The 16,546-nt window shown below is 36.7% G+C and overlaps 2 protein-coding genes and 1 long non-coding RNA gene across 5 annotated transcripts in view; 2 read left to right on the top strand and 1 right to left on the bottom strand.

Annotated features, from left to right (window-relative positions):
• Positions 1 to 269: 269 nt before the first annotated feature.
• Positions 270 to 16,546, top strand: part of LOC143585469 (uncharacterized) — a 141,650-nt gene continuing 125,373 nt past the window's right edge. The window contains exon 1 of the mRNA XM_077067251.1: positions 270 to 370. Within this exon, the coding sequence (XP_076923366.1) occupies positions 283 to 370 (88 nt within the window). The 5' untranslated portion in view covers positions 270 to 282. The remainder of the gene's footprint in view (positions 371 to 16,546) is intronic.
• On the bottom strand, positions 1,123 to 8,355 carry LOC143585470 (uncharacterized). 3 transcript variants are annotated; one of them, XR_013144548.1, is made up of 4 exons: positions 8,238 to 8,355; positions 8,054 to 8,139; positions 7,578 to 7,944; positions 1,123 to 1,844 (listed from the first exon to the last, which is right to left on the bottom strand). It is a non-coding gene; the product is annotated as an uncharacterized LOC143585470 (long non-coding RNA). The 3 variants fall into 3 exon arrangements; XR_013144549.1 differs by having other exon boundaries at positions 1,123 to 1,577; positions 1,690 to 1,844; positions 7,578 to 8,139; XR_013144547.1 differs by having other exon boundaries at positions 7,578 to 8,139.
• LOC143585472 (uncharacterized) lies at positions 8,540 to 12,333 on the top strand. Its single transcript, XM_077067255.1, has 12 exons — positions 8,540 to 8,569; positions 8,631 to 8,725; positions 8,827 to 8,878; positions 8,959 to 8,979; positions 9,056 to 9,109; positions 9,612 to 9,662; positions 10,859 to 10,916; positions 11,028 to 11,038; positions 11,138 to 11,191; positions 11,484 to 11,672; positions 11,777 to 11,869; positions 11,966 to 12,333. Exons 1-12 carry the CDS (start codon positions 8,540 to 8,542, stop codon positions 12,218 to 12,220), a joined length of 963 nt encoding a protein of 320 aa, XP_076923370.1. The 3' UTR covers positions 12,221 to 12,333.

Below are 16,546 nucleotides of genomic sequence, written 5' to 3' on the forward strand. Positions count from 1 at the left end.
GAGGGAAAAAATGGTGAGGCTTAACCACAAACTGATACGTGTCTACAGTTATTTTACTTTATTAGAATAGGTAGATATTAATGTGCGAAACACGATGTTTAATAGTGCAACTAACAATTAACCGACATTGTCGCCTATCATCGCCCGTGAAACACGATGTTTAGTGATGTAATCCAACTATTAACACACAGTATATATATATCAACTTTACCAAATTATAAAAGTGTTTTGTTTATAAGCTTTTGATCGTTCTCGTTTATACAAAGGTTTCTAGTTTTAATTATGGCGTCTGCTACACTTGCCAGATCCTTTATCATCTTCACTTTGCTCCCCATAATCACACATTCCATCCCCTTTGTGGTCTTTCATGGTAAGCCTTTAATGCCAATCCCACAAGTTGTTCTATATATTTTAGCTGATTTGTGGTATAAAAGTTGTGGCACAAGGTTAGAAACACTTAGAATCAGTGTATTGTTGTTGTGTAAGACATGGTTCGAATAGATGTAATGTTATATAATACGTACATGTTATTATATAATCAGAATACAGTTTATATTAGACTGGTTGAATAAATTCGTGTATTACACATATTGAATAAAATATAATATTAGGTAGCCAATATATCTCTTTAAAATTAACTGGATATGGCATTTATAAATTCTGTTAAGGTAATTTTTATTTTTTTTTTCCTTTCAACTGGCCGGGTATTAACTATCTTTTATGTAATTGATTAATGTTAATTCAATTAAAGTGTATTTAGTCCTTTAATAAAACACTTTATTTTGAATAAATACTCCGATTTTACAACTACATTTTTCAATAAAACTTATATTGCAATGTTGAAAACAAAACTAACACGGTTTGTGTATTTAGAATTTTTAAACAAATACTAACAAACAAAAAGTTATTAGAAGAAAATAAAATTAAATAATAAATAAAATATTATTTAAAAACTAAGTGAGTTAGTTAATAAAAAGAAGTTGGTAGATTGTGATTTTCGAGTTACCATTCAAGGTTTGAAGTTGCTATAACTTATATAACTAGTTTTATACCCGTCCAGTAGACGGGTAGTTTAATGTTATAATGACATATAAGATACAAAACAATATAACACAAAGCATAAACTGAAGTCTTATATATTATTTCTGCATTGCAAATGGGAAACAATAACTCTTAAGATTCTTCAAATTCTTAACACTTGTATTTACAAAGATAAATTAAAGCCTTAATAGATGTTTTACTAGTCTGCTTTGCAAACGGGACCGGTTCTTCATCGACAACCATTTTCTGATTCCCCGACATGAAAACCGTGGCTACAAACTCTTAGCACCTCCACATCATCCATGTTTGTATACTCTTCCTGCAAGGCTACAAATAAACTATAAGACTTATAAATTAGTCAAAATATGCAAATAATATCAGCATGTAATGCAATCTCACCATGCAATGAAACAATTTCCTTCCTCTTGTATTTTGTCTGAAGAATCATAATTGGATACTTGTATTCATTTTGAGAAAAGTTGATCTTATAGGCTAGTGCCAACACTTTCAATCATTTCACCAAATGTAAGTAGCTCCTATCAATTTCATTAATTAAACGATAAAAAATAACAATAATAATGAGCATTAGTTTTTATTATTATTATTATTATTATTATTATTATAAAATGATGTAAACATCTCGCCAACCTCTTAGCTCAGGTCATCTATGTCAAGTCTCATGTCTCGATGTTGATCGAACAGATTTCTAGATCCGTATCAATCCACAATCATGTTAACTTTACAGAGTTTGTTTCCTAGTCAAACATCTACTAACTTCTCATGATCCTTTCTCCATTGACGATCTACATGTAAATTAAACCATCATGGGAATTTTAAAACACATGCAATTACAGTGAGATTATGGGTAAAATCAACATTTAAGTAATGTTCTACAAAATGACCAAGATGACCCTATGCCCACTTCTTTCTCAGATAAAGATTTAACATTAATGTTCATGAAGAAAATAAAATAAATTATAATTTTCTTACTGTTAGGTATTACGTGTACGCGGCTGACCCGAAAGGAGTCGGATAGGGTGACAGAAATCAACACAATACAACGGTATTTCTAATTGATTTCTAAAACGAATAATAAAACGAGACGAATAAGCGCAGCAGCTAAACGAGAAGTAAAACAAAACTTAAATTAATAAAAACAAGTAACCAAACGAACAGAACCTGAAAGCGAATGAACATGCACGGCTTGCTTCCTTCTGATCGAGTTTCACAATATGATTGTAGGCTATATAAATTAATTAATAATGGTAGTGAGAAAAATGCTTGGACGATGGCAATAGGTATCCACAAACAAATTGCAGAATTCAATGTAATATATTAAGTCAATGACGGCGAAAGTGGGTTTCACGAACACACACAATTGCTAATAATAATAATTGTATAGGAGTAAAGCAATACATACGAACACGGGATTTACGTGGTTCGGTCACGGTGTGTAACCTACGTCCACGGGCAACGAACAGGGTCTCTTCTTTTATTGAGGTGCTCAAGAAATTACAAGATACAACATTGTTTATATAGGGAGGCTAACTAGGGTTTTATTTCTTCCTCCATAAGTTACAAGAAATAATATAAAACGGGCCACTAAAGTTGAGTGGGTGGCCAGCCCATTCAACCCTTCTAGTCTTCAACTGTCCAACCCAAGACGGGCCGGGGCTACACCCGTATAGAACCCAACAATCTCCCACTTGGAGCCTTGGAACGTCTTCACTTGCTCCACCTGTAAACACACCAGTACCTGTAATCTTTTGTCTTCAATATAAACCATGTCTTCTACCTGTTCGTCGCCACCTCCTCAACACTATTCCTGGAGACCAACTGAAGCTACACATAGCTTCAGTTTGTCCAAGGTCACAACCTTGGTAAACATATCCGCCGGATTCCTGTCTCCCCTAATGTTGTCCAACCGAATAGTCCCATCACTGACTAAACCCCGAATGTAATGATAACGCATATGAATGTGCTTTGTTTTACCATGATACACAGGATTCTTGGCTAATTTCACAGCACTTTCATTATCGCAGTACAATGGATAATCTGTTTGTTCCCTGCCTAACTCCTCTAAGAAAGTCCTCAACCAAACAAGCTCTTTACTCGCTTCAGCAGCTGCCATATACTCAGCTTCTGTGGTTGAGAGTGCCACACTCTTTTGCAGTCTAGACTTCCAACAGATTGCAGTATCCCCCATAGTGAACACATATCCCGTAGTACTCTTATAAGTCTCCTTACATCCGCCCAAGTCAGCATCTGAAAACCCTTTAAGAATTGCATTCTTGCCTTTAAAGCATAACGCCATCTTTGAAGTTCCCTTTAGGTACCTAAGCAGCCACTTCACTGCTTCCCAATGTGCTTTCCCTGGATTTGACATGAATCTGCTAATAACTCCCACTGCGTGAGCGATGTCAGGTCTCGTGCATACCATTGCATACATAAGACTACCCACTGCAGATGCATAAGGAATCTTTGCCATATCTGCCTTTTCTCCATCAGTACTAGGAGACTGATCCTTAGAAAGTTTAATATGACTACCCATAGGTGCACTTCGAGTAGCGGTTTTCTCATCGCTTATGTTAAACTTCTCTAAAATCTTCCATATGTATTTCTCCTGAGATAAAGTTAGAGAACTGTCCTTCTTGTTTCTGGTGATGCTCATGCCAAGAATTTGCTTGGCTGGACCTAAATCTTTCATTTCAAATTCTTCAGACATCTGTCGCTTCAACTTATTAATCTCTGACATGTCTGAACCGGCAATCAACATATCATCTACATACAACAGTAGAATGATATAAGAACTGGTGAATTTCTTGAGATAACAACAGTGGTCCATCTCACATCTTTTATATCCATTCCTGCCCATAAAATCATCAAACTTGATATACCACTGCCTGGGCGCCTGCTTCAACCCATAAAGACTCTTCTTTAACTTGCACACCATGCTTTCTTTACCAACTGTTTGAAACCCCTCTGGCTGTGCCATGTAGATATCCTCCTCAAGGTCACCATGCAGAAAAGCTGTCTTCACATCCAACTGCTCCAGATGTAAGTTTTCTGCAGCCACAATACTAAGCACCAGTCTGATTGTAGTCATTTTTACCACAGGGGAAAATATCTCATTATAATCAACCCCATGCTTTTGTTGGAACCCTTTCACTACCAATCGTGCTTTGTATCTCTTTGTATCATCACTTTCATCCTTGATCCTGAATACCCATCGGTTCTGAAGAGCTTTCTTCCCGGGCGGAAGCTTTGTAAGAACCCAAGTCTCGTTCTTGTTAAGTGAATCCATCTCTTCTCTCATTGCTTTCTCCCACTGAGACGAGTCTTTCAAGCTCATTACTTCAGAGTAACACTGTGGTTCACCATTCTCTGTCAGTAGAAGGTAATTAACAGAAGGAGAATATCTCTTAGGAGGTCTAATGGTTCTGGAAGACCTCCTAACCTCTAGCTGAGGTGTAATCATTTCTTGTTCTAGTGGAGACTGTTCAGTATTAGGCTCTGAACTCCCACTGTCAGAGAAATCCTCAAATTCATCTGCATTTTCTTCCAAAACCTCTTCTGATGTTTCTGAGCTCTGACTATCAACCTTCTCACTTGAATCTTCAAACTCTACATGTTCTTTATCAACTTCTTGTGTGAATGACTTTCTATCTTTGTAAAGTCTTGCTTCATTAAAAACCGGATCACGAGCCCGACATACCTTTCTGGCCTCTGGATCCCAAAGCCTATAGCCCATCTTTGTGTCTCCATAGCCTATAAAAGTACACTTCTTCGCCTTAGGGTCAAGCTTGTCCCTCTCAGTATCTTTTATCCCAATGTAAGCATCACAACCGAACACTTTAAGATGTTTGAATTTAACCTCTTTTCCACTCCATACTTCCTCTGGAAGTCTGAATCCAAGAGGAACTGACGGTCCTCTATTTATAAGATATGCAGCAGTGTTGACTGCATCTGCCCAGAAGGTCTTTGGAAGCCCTGCATTTAACCTCATTGCCCTAGCTCTTTCATTCAGTGTCCTATTAATTCTTTCGGCTACTCCATTCTGCTGTGGCGTACCGGGAACGGTATTAATCATCTTTATACCCCTCTCAGCACAGTAATTAACGAATTCCTTGCTGATGTACTCCCCACCATTGTCAGACTTTAAACACTTCACTTTCAGATTCGTTTCCATCTCCACGGCTGCCCTCCATTTCTTAAAAATCTCAAATACCTCGAACTTGTTTTTGAGAAAATAGACCCATAGCTTCCGTGTAGCGTCATCAATGAAAGTAGCGTAGTAGTTGGAGCCACCTAATGATGATACTGGTGTTGGTCCATACACATCAGTATGAACGAGCTCAAGTTTCTTTGCTTTAAGTGTTTTTCCTGATTTTATGAAGGTGACCCGTTTCTTCTTGCCAAGCACACAAGGTTCACAGAACCCTGTATCAAGTTCCACCTTTTTCAAATCAGGGAATTTTCCTTTCTCTGCCAGTATCTTCAAACCTTTCTCACTCATGTGGCCGAGTCGTTGATGCCACAAACATGATGGACTCGGTCCACTAGCCACTGAATTCACCTCTCCCGCTGAGATTTCTGCCATGTACAACGTACCCTTTTTCTTCCCGCGAGCAATTACCAAGTTACCTTTAATGACCTTCCATTGCCCTCCTCTGAAAGTAACACTATAACCTTCAACATCAAGCTGCCCAATAGAAATCAGCATCTTCCTTAACCCAGGAATTATTCTGACATCTTTCAGAGTCCATGTAGTTCCCGAAGAAGTCTTCAAGTCGATATCCCCCATCCCGGTAATATCTAGAGCCTCATTATTCGCCAAACGGACTTTACCAAAGTTTCCTGTTCTAACATTCATTAGGCTCTTTGTGCTAAACGTGGCATGGAAAGACGCACCAGAGTCCATGATCCAAGACTCAACTGTGTTCTCAACACAACAGACTAGGGCTTCATCATCTGAAACTTCATTAGTAGCAGCATTTACTTCCGAAGTAGATTTTACTTCCTTTTTCTGTTGAGGTGCTGGAGGGTTGGTACATTGACTTCTGAAATGCCCATTCTCCTGGCAATTCCGGCAGGTAATATCTTTTCTTGGTCTAGATTTGCTTCTTTTCTTAGATTTTGATCTACCCCTGTTGCCTCCTTTGTTCTTGCTTCTCCCTCTACCTTCAGCACTTAGCAAAGTGCTTGATGATTCTCCATTATTCCTCCTTCTAGAATCTTCATTCAAAATCAGGTCACGAACTTTGTTGAAAGTCAAGGCATCCGAACCTACTGAACTGGTGACTGCAGTGATTGTTCCTGACCAGCTGTCAGGTAATGAAGACAAAAGTAGGCAAGCTTGCAATTCATCATCAATCTTGAACTTCACCAATGATAAACGTCTCAGGTGAGAATTGAAGGTGTATATGTGTTCGGTAACAGAACCTCCCTCTTTCATGCGTGTGTTTACCAACTCCCGGATTAGGAACACCTTATTTGCAGATGATGGCTTCTCATACATGTTTGACAACGCCTCCATGATTCCACGCGCTGTGGTTTCGTCTAAGATGTTGTACGCCACGTTCATAGACAAGGCAAGCCTAATTGTTGACTTCGCCTTCTTGTCAATAGCTTTCCACTCATCTGTAATCTTTTCTGGCGGTTCCTCCAAAGCCACATCTAGATCTTTCTGTATTAGCAAATCCGTGATTTGCATCTTCCACCATCCAAAGTTTTGTCCATCGAACTTCTCGATTTTCGTTTTACCCTCATCAGCCATAATACCGGAGATCAAAGAGTGAGAGCCAACACTGGCTCTGATACCACTTGTTAGGTATTACGTGTACGCGGCTGACCCGAAAGGAGTCGGATAGGGTGACAGAAATCAACACAATACAACGGTATTTCTAATTGATTTCTAAAACGAATAATAATACGAGACGAATAAGCGCAGCAGCTAAACGAGAAGTAAAACAAAACTTAAATTAATAAAAACAAGTAACCAAACGAACAGAACCTGAAAGCGAATGAACATGCACGGCTTGCTTCCTTCTGATCGAGTTTCACAATATGATTGTAGGCTATATAAATTAATTAATAATGGTAGTGAGAAAAATGCTTGGACGATGGCAATAGGTATCCACAAACAAATTGCAGAATTCAATGTAATATATTAAGTCAATGACGGCGAAAGTGGGTTTCACGAACACACACAATTGCTAATAATAATAATTGTATAGGAGTAAAGCAATACATACGAACACGGGATTTACGTGGTTCGGTCACGGTGTGTAACCTACGTCCACGGGCAACGAACAGGGTCTCTTCTTTTATTGAGGTGCTCAAGAAATTACAAGATACAACATTGTTTATATAGGGAGGCTAACTAGGGTTTTATTTCTTCCTCCATAAGTTACAAGAAATAATATAAAACGGGCCACTAAAGTTGAGTGGGTGGCCAGCCCATTCAACCCTTCTAGTCTTCAACTGTCCAACCCAAGACGGGCCGGGGCTACACCCGTATAGAACCCAACACTTACCTTATTGACCAGGGACTTAGATGCTATGTCTTTCTTCAGTTGTATTTTCCACTTTGCTCGAAGATCTTCTGCAAATGAGTCAAGCATATTTGTTAGTATCATGCCAAATGAACAAATACAATAATTTAGAAAAATCATAAAGTACTAATGTCTGTATAGCACACAAAGCTACCATCACATTCTAAGTTTCTAATATTTTCCAAATCCAAACACCGATCATGATGCTAAAAGCTGATTTGACTTGTTTGGACCAATTAGGGCTGGAATTGCTTACCTGCAACATCTATGGATGGCACTTGCCCAACATGATGTGTTGAAATGATCTTGTTAATCTCCTTTGTGATTCCATTATGCAACAAAATACAATCTAATCAACAAAAAGATGTTAAGTAATCACTAAACCCCAGATAATCAGCATCTAATTGATGAACAATCAAAGCAAACAAAAATCTCTAATTTGAAAGCAGAGAACATACCTTGACAGTTCTAGAACATGAAGACACTGCTGGAAATTAGGGATTTATACCTATTTCCAGAGGTAAATAGGAACAGGGAGGTTATCCTACAAATTAAGAGCCAAATTGGGAAGAAGAAAAAGAGAAAATAAAATGCGAGTGATAATATCTGGAATCCCAAATTCGTATTAATAATTGGCATTACCTGTTAGATTGAACATCTTAGCCCATGAGAGAAAAGGGTTGAGGTAGAGAGAAGGAAGATGAGATTCAACTTCAAGCGCCGATCTTGGGTGAAATAGGGTGGGTTTAACTGGGACGACATGGGGAGAAATCCAAGGAAACAAAAAACCGTCTTCAACTAGAAGGTTTTCAAGGACTTGTTACGCTCCAGATTTCTCCTCATAGTGATCCAATGGTGGATATTGAACCAAAAAACTGTTTTGTGCATGGGAAACAATATATTATATAATATCATACAACATTAAATATGTTTGTTTAAACAAAATGAATCTTGTTAGGAAAATCTTCCTAATGGTATTATAAATTTTTTGTAACTAATAAAATTGCTACTAAGTGTCTAATTTGTTTATGTTAGTGTCTTACAGGTATTGCAGATAGCTGCACCAAGAAAACAACTGCACGTTACACAAATCTTTTAAGCGAGTGGTCTAATACTCAAGGATATTGCATGTATGCTCTTTTTTAGCGTGTAATGTTAAAAATCGGTTCGAATTTTGATAGCAAAAAAGGATGGATTAATAAGTACATGCTTTTTGCCATATTATACATAGAGAAATCGGAGATGGAGAGTGGGATTCCTGGTTTATGCCCCTTGAGGAGCAGGTGATTTACGTTTATCCATATTTTGTTTAGACAATATTTCATGTGATCAATAGTTCTTAACATGGGGTTTTCGTGTTTAGGTTGAGATTGCTTGTGAGAAGGTAATGAAACCGATCGACACCAAATATGCTTTTTAATCGTTTCTAAACGTACACATATACCTTCTGTGATTAACAGGTGAAGAACATGAGTGAACTCAGTCAAGGTTATAACATAGTTGGACTTTCACAGGTCAGAATGATCAAATTTTGCATAAGATGATAAGAATGACATTTATATAGAAAAAAAACGACTTTCCAAGAAACGTGTTATTGATTTTCCAACAAAGTTAAAACTTAATGTAAGAAAATCAAAATCTGTGAATGGTGTGAAATTTAAGAAAATTAAACCCATTTTTTTGGGAGCTAGACATATAAAATGAAAATGTCAAAGAGACAAGGTTGAACAACGATACCGGCTTTCAAAAAGACCTCCAGCTTCAAAAACTTATATGACATCGACAATGTAAAAGAAACATTGATCGAGTTCAATATAAGAACTCTAAAATAATATAGAAAAAAAGAATAATAAAAAAATAGCAAGTAGCTAGTAAACACAATATACTAAAATACTATAATATTAGTAATCTTCAAATAACAGAAAATGATGGAAAAAATGTGATTGTACGTCTAGATATAACATCATAGAGACATGAAAACAAAATTAAGTTACTTAAAGTGTTGATTTTTTGCAGGGTAACATGGTTGGCAGAGGAGTTCTTGAGTTTTGTGATGGAGCACCTCCGGTACGATTTTTTTCCCTCCTCTCCCTCTCTCTCTCTCTCTCTCTCTCGCTTCTTTTTTGAACTGCAAATGCATTCATTCATCTAATCCTAGTCCTAAAGCATATATCATTGTACATCTATCATGAGACATGAACCTTCAATTTTATGAAAAATGAAACCACTATGCGAACAACTATTTAGATAAAAACACTTATATATGTGGGAAAAGGGGGGGGGGGGGGGGTCTATGTATGTGGAGGCCGCCTAAGAAAAACAATATCTCTGGGTGAGCAATAGCAATAGCTGAACCGAACCAAAATTAACCGAAAATTGGTTGTCGGTTATTTTTCGTACCTCGATCTGTTAATTGAAATTAACTGAACCGAACCACTTTGATGGATATCAAGAATCAAATTTGCAACACAGTCATGAAGAACATCTACAGACTTTTATGAACTTGGGTCTGTATTAATTCAAAATCACAACCACAACTAGGAAATTGTTTACATATGCATGTGTGTATAGACTAATTCTGAACCGTCACAACCTTTGGGATATGACTGTTAAGATGGAAATCTCAAATTTTAGAACATGATCACGAGCACTTAATCGGAAAAATATTTGTGTTTGTGTTTATGTTCGATCATTTAAAAATTGAACATGTTTGTATTCATTTATTAAAATTCTAAATGAACAGATCATGAATATAAACGAACATAATTGAACAACTATATATGAACAAATGTAAACAAAAAAAGCATAAATGAGCACACATAAATTAACACTATTTAGTTATTTTGTATTAATATGTAACATATAATTTGTAAAATATAAATATTGTTTAATTATTTTTCTATTAATATGTAAACGAATGTTCATGAACGTAAGAGAACGATCGAAACATGGTGTTCATGTTTGTTCGTTTAACTAAATAAACAAAAAAATTTGTTCATGTTTGTTCATTTGATTAAATAATCAAACTTCCGGCCGAACGGTTCACAAACAGTTCATTAAACGTTTGGTTCATTTATAGGCCTAATGACCAAAGTCTTGTTATCAAGTTAGTTACCACTAGAAAAGGTGTGACTGATGGTGTCTTTAGTTTAGTACAAGTAAGAATGTTTTGTAATCAAACATTGGATGGTGATCTTTTATCTATTGTGCTTATATATTGTATCCGATTCATTGATTCTATTATTATTGTCTTCCTGTAACAGGTGAAGAACTTCATATCAGTAGCAGGTTCCCATGGTGGATTAGCATCAATTCCACTCAGTAGCAGGTTCCCATGGTGGATTAGCATCAATTCCACTTTGTGACGTAAGTTTCAATATTATTTATTACGGTTTATTTATGAATTATGATCAACCTATGAACTTGTTATAGGTTTGTGTAAGGTTTATGGTTTCTAGTATATTGAGCCGTCGTAATTACAACATTAAGAAATATTAATTCCATTCTCTTTTACAATATATATCTCGTTTTTGGATTTGCAGACTGGTTTAATGTGTTATTGGCTGGAGAGTGTGATTTACAGCAAGGCTGTCCAAGTTAGATTTCACATCACAATGTGTACAACACATATAAATATTCATTCAAAGATTAGGAATTTGATCACTAATGCAACATTTATACTAAATTGTGTTCAGTTAAATTCAAAATCAGTTCAAAGATTAGCTATATATAATTCTTCAAAAATACGGGTCGTGTTTGGGGTTTTAGCCCATCAATCCAACACGGTTGACACCCAAACATGATGCTGCTTGTACAGGAACGCTTGGCTCCAGCAGGTTGCACCAAGATTCCAACTGTGAGTAAAAATCTATTTATACATTAATCACCAACTATAGGAACTTGTTTTGGATAATCAGAAATCACACACCATTTTCCCCCCTTTTTTTGGGGGTTTTACAGGATCTTGATGCGTATCGCGAAGGGTGTAAATTCCTCCCAAAGCTAAACAATGAGTTTGAAAAAAATGCTACGTATAAAGAAAGATTCTCTAGTTTGCAAAACTTAGTGCTTATAATGGTAAGATTCAAGTCCTGATGTACAACTTTAATTTCATTTCAATAATAACTAATTACAAGTGACGTTCTTTTTATGCTTTTTTGTGTCTGAAATATGAATGTTAGTTTGATAAAGAATCCGTTTTGGTACCCAAAGAAACCTCTTGGTTTGGATACTTTTCTGACGGGGCCTCGGAATCAATACTTCCACCACAAGAGGTACATGATCGTGCATTCATGTATTGTAAGATACTCATACAACTCGTCAATAAGTTCCTAGAATCTTGATTTTATTTATGCATGCACATTGTACAGACAAAACTATATGTTGAAGATTGGATCGGTTTGAGAACGTTGGTTGAAGCAGGGAGGGTCAAGTTTGTAAATGTGACTGGAGGGCATCTTGAGATTACTGATGACGATGTGAGAAAGTACATCGTGCCATATTTAAGTGACCAATATACCCTTGAAAATCCGGTTCTAACAAAATCAATTCGTCATCAACCTTCATTGTCCACATTGGATGCCTCCAGTTTCATGAGAAAGCTAGGTGGACAACAAGATCTTTAAGAAAATGCTATTAATCACCCATAACACAATATTTTGTTTTTTCTATTCATGAATGCTTGCTCTTTATGAAAAGCTTGTGTAATTCTACAAGATTCGTAGGTTTCTCATTTCAATAAGACACATATAGTTTCTAGTTCACATTCAAGTTAAAGCATTTAATATTTATGTGAAATCAATAATTAGATAAGACAAAAAGGTTCGACAAAGAACACGAATGTTCTTTTCTACGAAAAAGGAGTTGCAATTCATACATTAAACAGACCAAACAGGTTCCTTTATATAAGGCTTGAACCCTCAAAATGATAGAAATGAAACATAACAATTCTTGGTGAAAATGTGAACTAGAAGGACTAGTAACAAGAGCTAAAAGCCTAAACTAGAGATTTTAGCTTGACTTTCGTTGAAAAGGTTTGATATCATTAGACTAAGACTTAGGACAGACATCGTTAGTTAACAGGATTTGATTTGTATGCTTCTACGCATCATTAAATTTGTCGTGTGTTATTTATACATCGTGTTTTTTTTCGTTGTGAATTTTAGGTGTACAAATCATCAAAACTAGTGGCGGGAACAACAAAAGAATAAACATGCATAGAATTCTCTCAAGGGAACACGAGTGAAAGATAATATTAAGAAATTTCGATTAATCAAGGAAAGGAAAAACAGTATGAAAATGAAAATGCAAAATTAGGAATCCAATCAAAGTGTGTAAAAATTTGGGCCTCTTGGTAAAAGGCCAGCCCCGATATCAAGTAACGAAGGTCAACGCCTGGTTGATGGTGCTGACTTGAAGATAAACAGCTGACGGCATCACAGTTAGCTCTTTTGCCCGGCTATGACCGACATGTTACGGTGATGTGTGTTGAAATCCTTGACTCCAAATAAGTTCCGCATAAGAAACAAGAAAGGGGTCAGAAATCAAGTCAATTGTAGAGATGCCATTCTAACTGGGCCAAAGCCCAATGTATTAGGACCAATCACATGAGCCCACTCTTGGGCCTTGGCATACCCAAGTTAAAGGCGGCCCATTACGTGTTTGTGACTAACCTAACGGGCCACCTTCAACTTGGGCCTATGGGCTCACGTGGAGGGCCTAACACATTGGGTTATGGTCCAATCGATCTGGAGGAAATCTCTACAGCAATGTTTTGCAAACCTGCGGTTCACTAATCGGGCTGAAAACACCGAGAGTTTGAAAAGGTTATATTCCGGAAAGAAATTAGTTTCATATGCCAAATTGCCAACCAGAAAAAATAACTGTCATTAGGGCTAAGTAAGCACTGAGAACCTCCGCTTCGAAGATTTCCCTGAGCTTCCAACTGTCGGGAATTGGAGACGGCTTTACTCTATCTTTTGATATCGTCATTATAGTATTCTACTAAACAAATTGTCCACAAACGCTTCGAATTATCATCGTTTAGGATGGCTATCACGAGAACCGTCAACGAAGGGAAATCGAACTTCCAGAAAACACACAACAACATAAAACCTAGCTGTACACGAGTAAAGTCAACCCTTAGATGTCAAGGTACACTCACCACAATACGAATAGTGATGTAAAAACCGTGTATATTCACAAATGGAAATAAGAAACTGAAAGACAAACAGTACACGACAGAAGGGTTTCAGCAACAGACAAACAGTTACTATGTAATTCTTCATTCTTTAAAAAATATATCTGCTAGTTAAGACCGTGCTAATAATAACACTTATTCCAGGTTCAGTTAAAAGAGTGTCCAAGGAGCTACGTGCAGCATCGGTGGAATCTGCCACCACAATCCCAATAATATGGGCGTGCAACGACTAAACTCGAAGCCAAAAAGGTACTCCTTCGATCTTCCGGCCTCTATCGATCAACATGTTTAATGGATGGATCTCTGTTAGCATATTTTTGACTCACCAGTTCGTTCTCTTAATATGTCTTATATAATTAATTTACTAATACAAAATATTAAAGTGTTAGTTTATGTAAAACACGACAACACTATACAATATAAGATATCCGCTATAAATATCTTTAGTATCAAATGTCTTAATGTCTATCGTAGAGTGGTAGCACACTAAAGAATGAGTTATCGTGACACATGCAATATCATATGTTAAAATTTACCAAAGAAAAACACCAATGCTTGTTCTGCCCTCATATTAGGGAAATCGACTCAACTTATAAGGCAAGGCCTACGCACACGCCTTTTGTGTGCATCCTCACAAAAAGCTCAATCAATGTAGGTTCACATCCCGTCTCCTTAATTGATTGATCGGTCTATTTTAGGTACTAGTATTGTTGTAAAATCAAATTGAATCAGTGAATCAAATGTCAAATATTGCTTGAATTATACTAAGAGCCGTGTACCAAAACAAACTATTTGATCAGTACAGTCAAATGTTTGAACGGATACAACTTAGTATTTTTCAATAATCAGATTTTGTTTCTAAGATAAATGTGTACTATATATAGAGTTCGATTGATTCTCGTTCATATTATCTTCTCAATAATAACCTCCACAAAATTCGCAAACGCTTATTTAGTAGTTATCTTATAAAACTGACTTTTAATATAAACTTAAAAATCAATAAACATTGCAAATTTGCCTCTGGTCATAAAAGATGACCTACCTGGCCCATAGTGGTAATTAGACATGCACAAATCGGGTATTTGAAAACCCGGAACCTGATAGGAACCGGGTATTTTGATCGGGTAGAAACCAGACACGACCTGACGGGAGAATATGAGAACCCAGCGGAACCGGTAGGGTATATACCCGAAAACTGGGTACAACGGGTTTTCTATTTTTAAAACAAATATGACCGTTGGGAATATTCCAACGGCTATATAGCAGTTTTTAGACCGTTGGAACCAATTTTTAACTATACAACACAAACACACATACTATAAATAGCTAGGTTGGATATAGAACTTGTTAAACCACTTTTAAAACTCTAAAACACACTTTAAATCTCAATTACTCTTAAGCCGGCAATCAATGGCAACCAACGAGAATGTTGTTATGGTCATTGACACACCAAGATGCCCCGAGGTTTGGGTTCATTATGATTTGTGTGTTATGACAGACTCACAGGAGATGGCGCGATTCAAGTATTGTGCCAAGTTTCTGAAAGCAGGGTCGAAATCCACTCTCCGGAAGCATGCCAATAAGTATTGTCGTGAAAAAAAGTTTGGACGCCAAGAAAGCAAAAGTGGGAGAGTCGCCCGGCTCTGCAACTCCAGCATCTACCGTCGGTAATAGAGCTTAGTCAGCGTAGTGAGGGGGATTAAAACAACGAACCGTTTTTGTTATTTTAAGTTTTTATGTTTAATAATGTTTGTACCATGTTGTTTTTTTTATAATAAAATGTATGTTTTTAAATGTAATGAAGTGGTTTTTTTGTTAGTTTTAAAAAGTTTAATAACAACAAAAGACTAATAAATAATAAAGCAAGACTAATAAAAAATAAACTTCTTCGATTGGTTCGTGTTACATATTACATGACTAAAACAAATAGAATTTAGAACAAATTAAAATTAAACTTCTTCAAATGTCTTCAAACTCTTCTTCTTAGTCTTTGCCTTCGTCTCTTCACTACCCGATAGCTCGGAAGAAAGCCCTTCTTCCACCTCGTCATCATGAATTGGACGTTCTAGTGGTATTTCATCTTCAAAGTTTACCTTGTGTTGTATACTATTCACCCCGTCCAAATGATCCTTTAGGCAAATGCACATTTCTAGAGAGTCCAGAGTGAGTTTTGTTCTTCGCATCGATAATATCCTTCCACCAAGAGAAAAAACCGATTCCGAAACTATCGTTGAAGCTTGGATGCTAAGCAAGTCACGAGCCATGGTGGAAAGAATAGGAAATTTGATTTGCTATCCTTTCCACCAAGCCAAAATATCAAGGTTGTGAATTTCATTGACCGATGCACCTTCAACATAGTTTGCTCCACCATATTGACCAAGTTCACTTGTTAGTGTGTTTCCCCTTTGCCGCCGATTCACGAACAGCATTCATCATATTTATAAGCTTGTCCTTACACGACCTACTTTCGGGTTTCTTGGGTCGGGTTCCTCGGGTTCGAAATATTTTTTCGAGTATACCTGACCCTAATCTCCATGGGTTATTCGAGTTTGGGTTATTTGGGTTCGGGTTTTATGAGTACGGGTTAATCGGGTTTCGAGTATTTGACCTAACAAACTAAAAAAACTATATACATGCTTAAATTCAAGCAAATATATCATCTTCAAGTTTTAACTTACATAAGCAAATAACAAACCCTATAATCCATCGAAACAATCTAAAGAACGCTTCGATTGATGAAATGAATAACCAG

Source organism: Bidens hawaiensis, unplaced genomic scaffold, assembly GCF_021521415.1.
Source record: "Bidens hawaiensis isolate Kalapana, Puna unplaced genomic scaffold, B.hawaiensis_p1.1 tig00033857_1, whole genome shotgun sequence".
NCBI lineage: Eukaryota > Viridiplantae > Streptophyta > Magnoliopsida > Asterales > Asteraceae > Bidens > Bidens hawaiensis.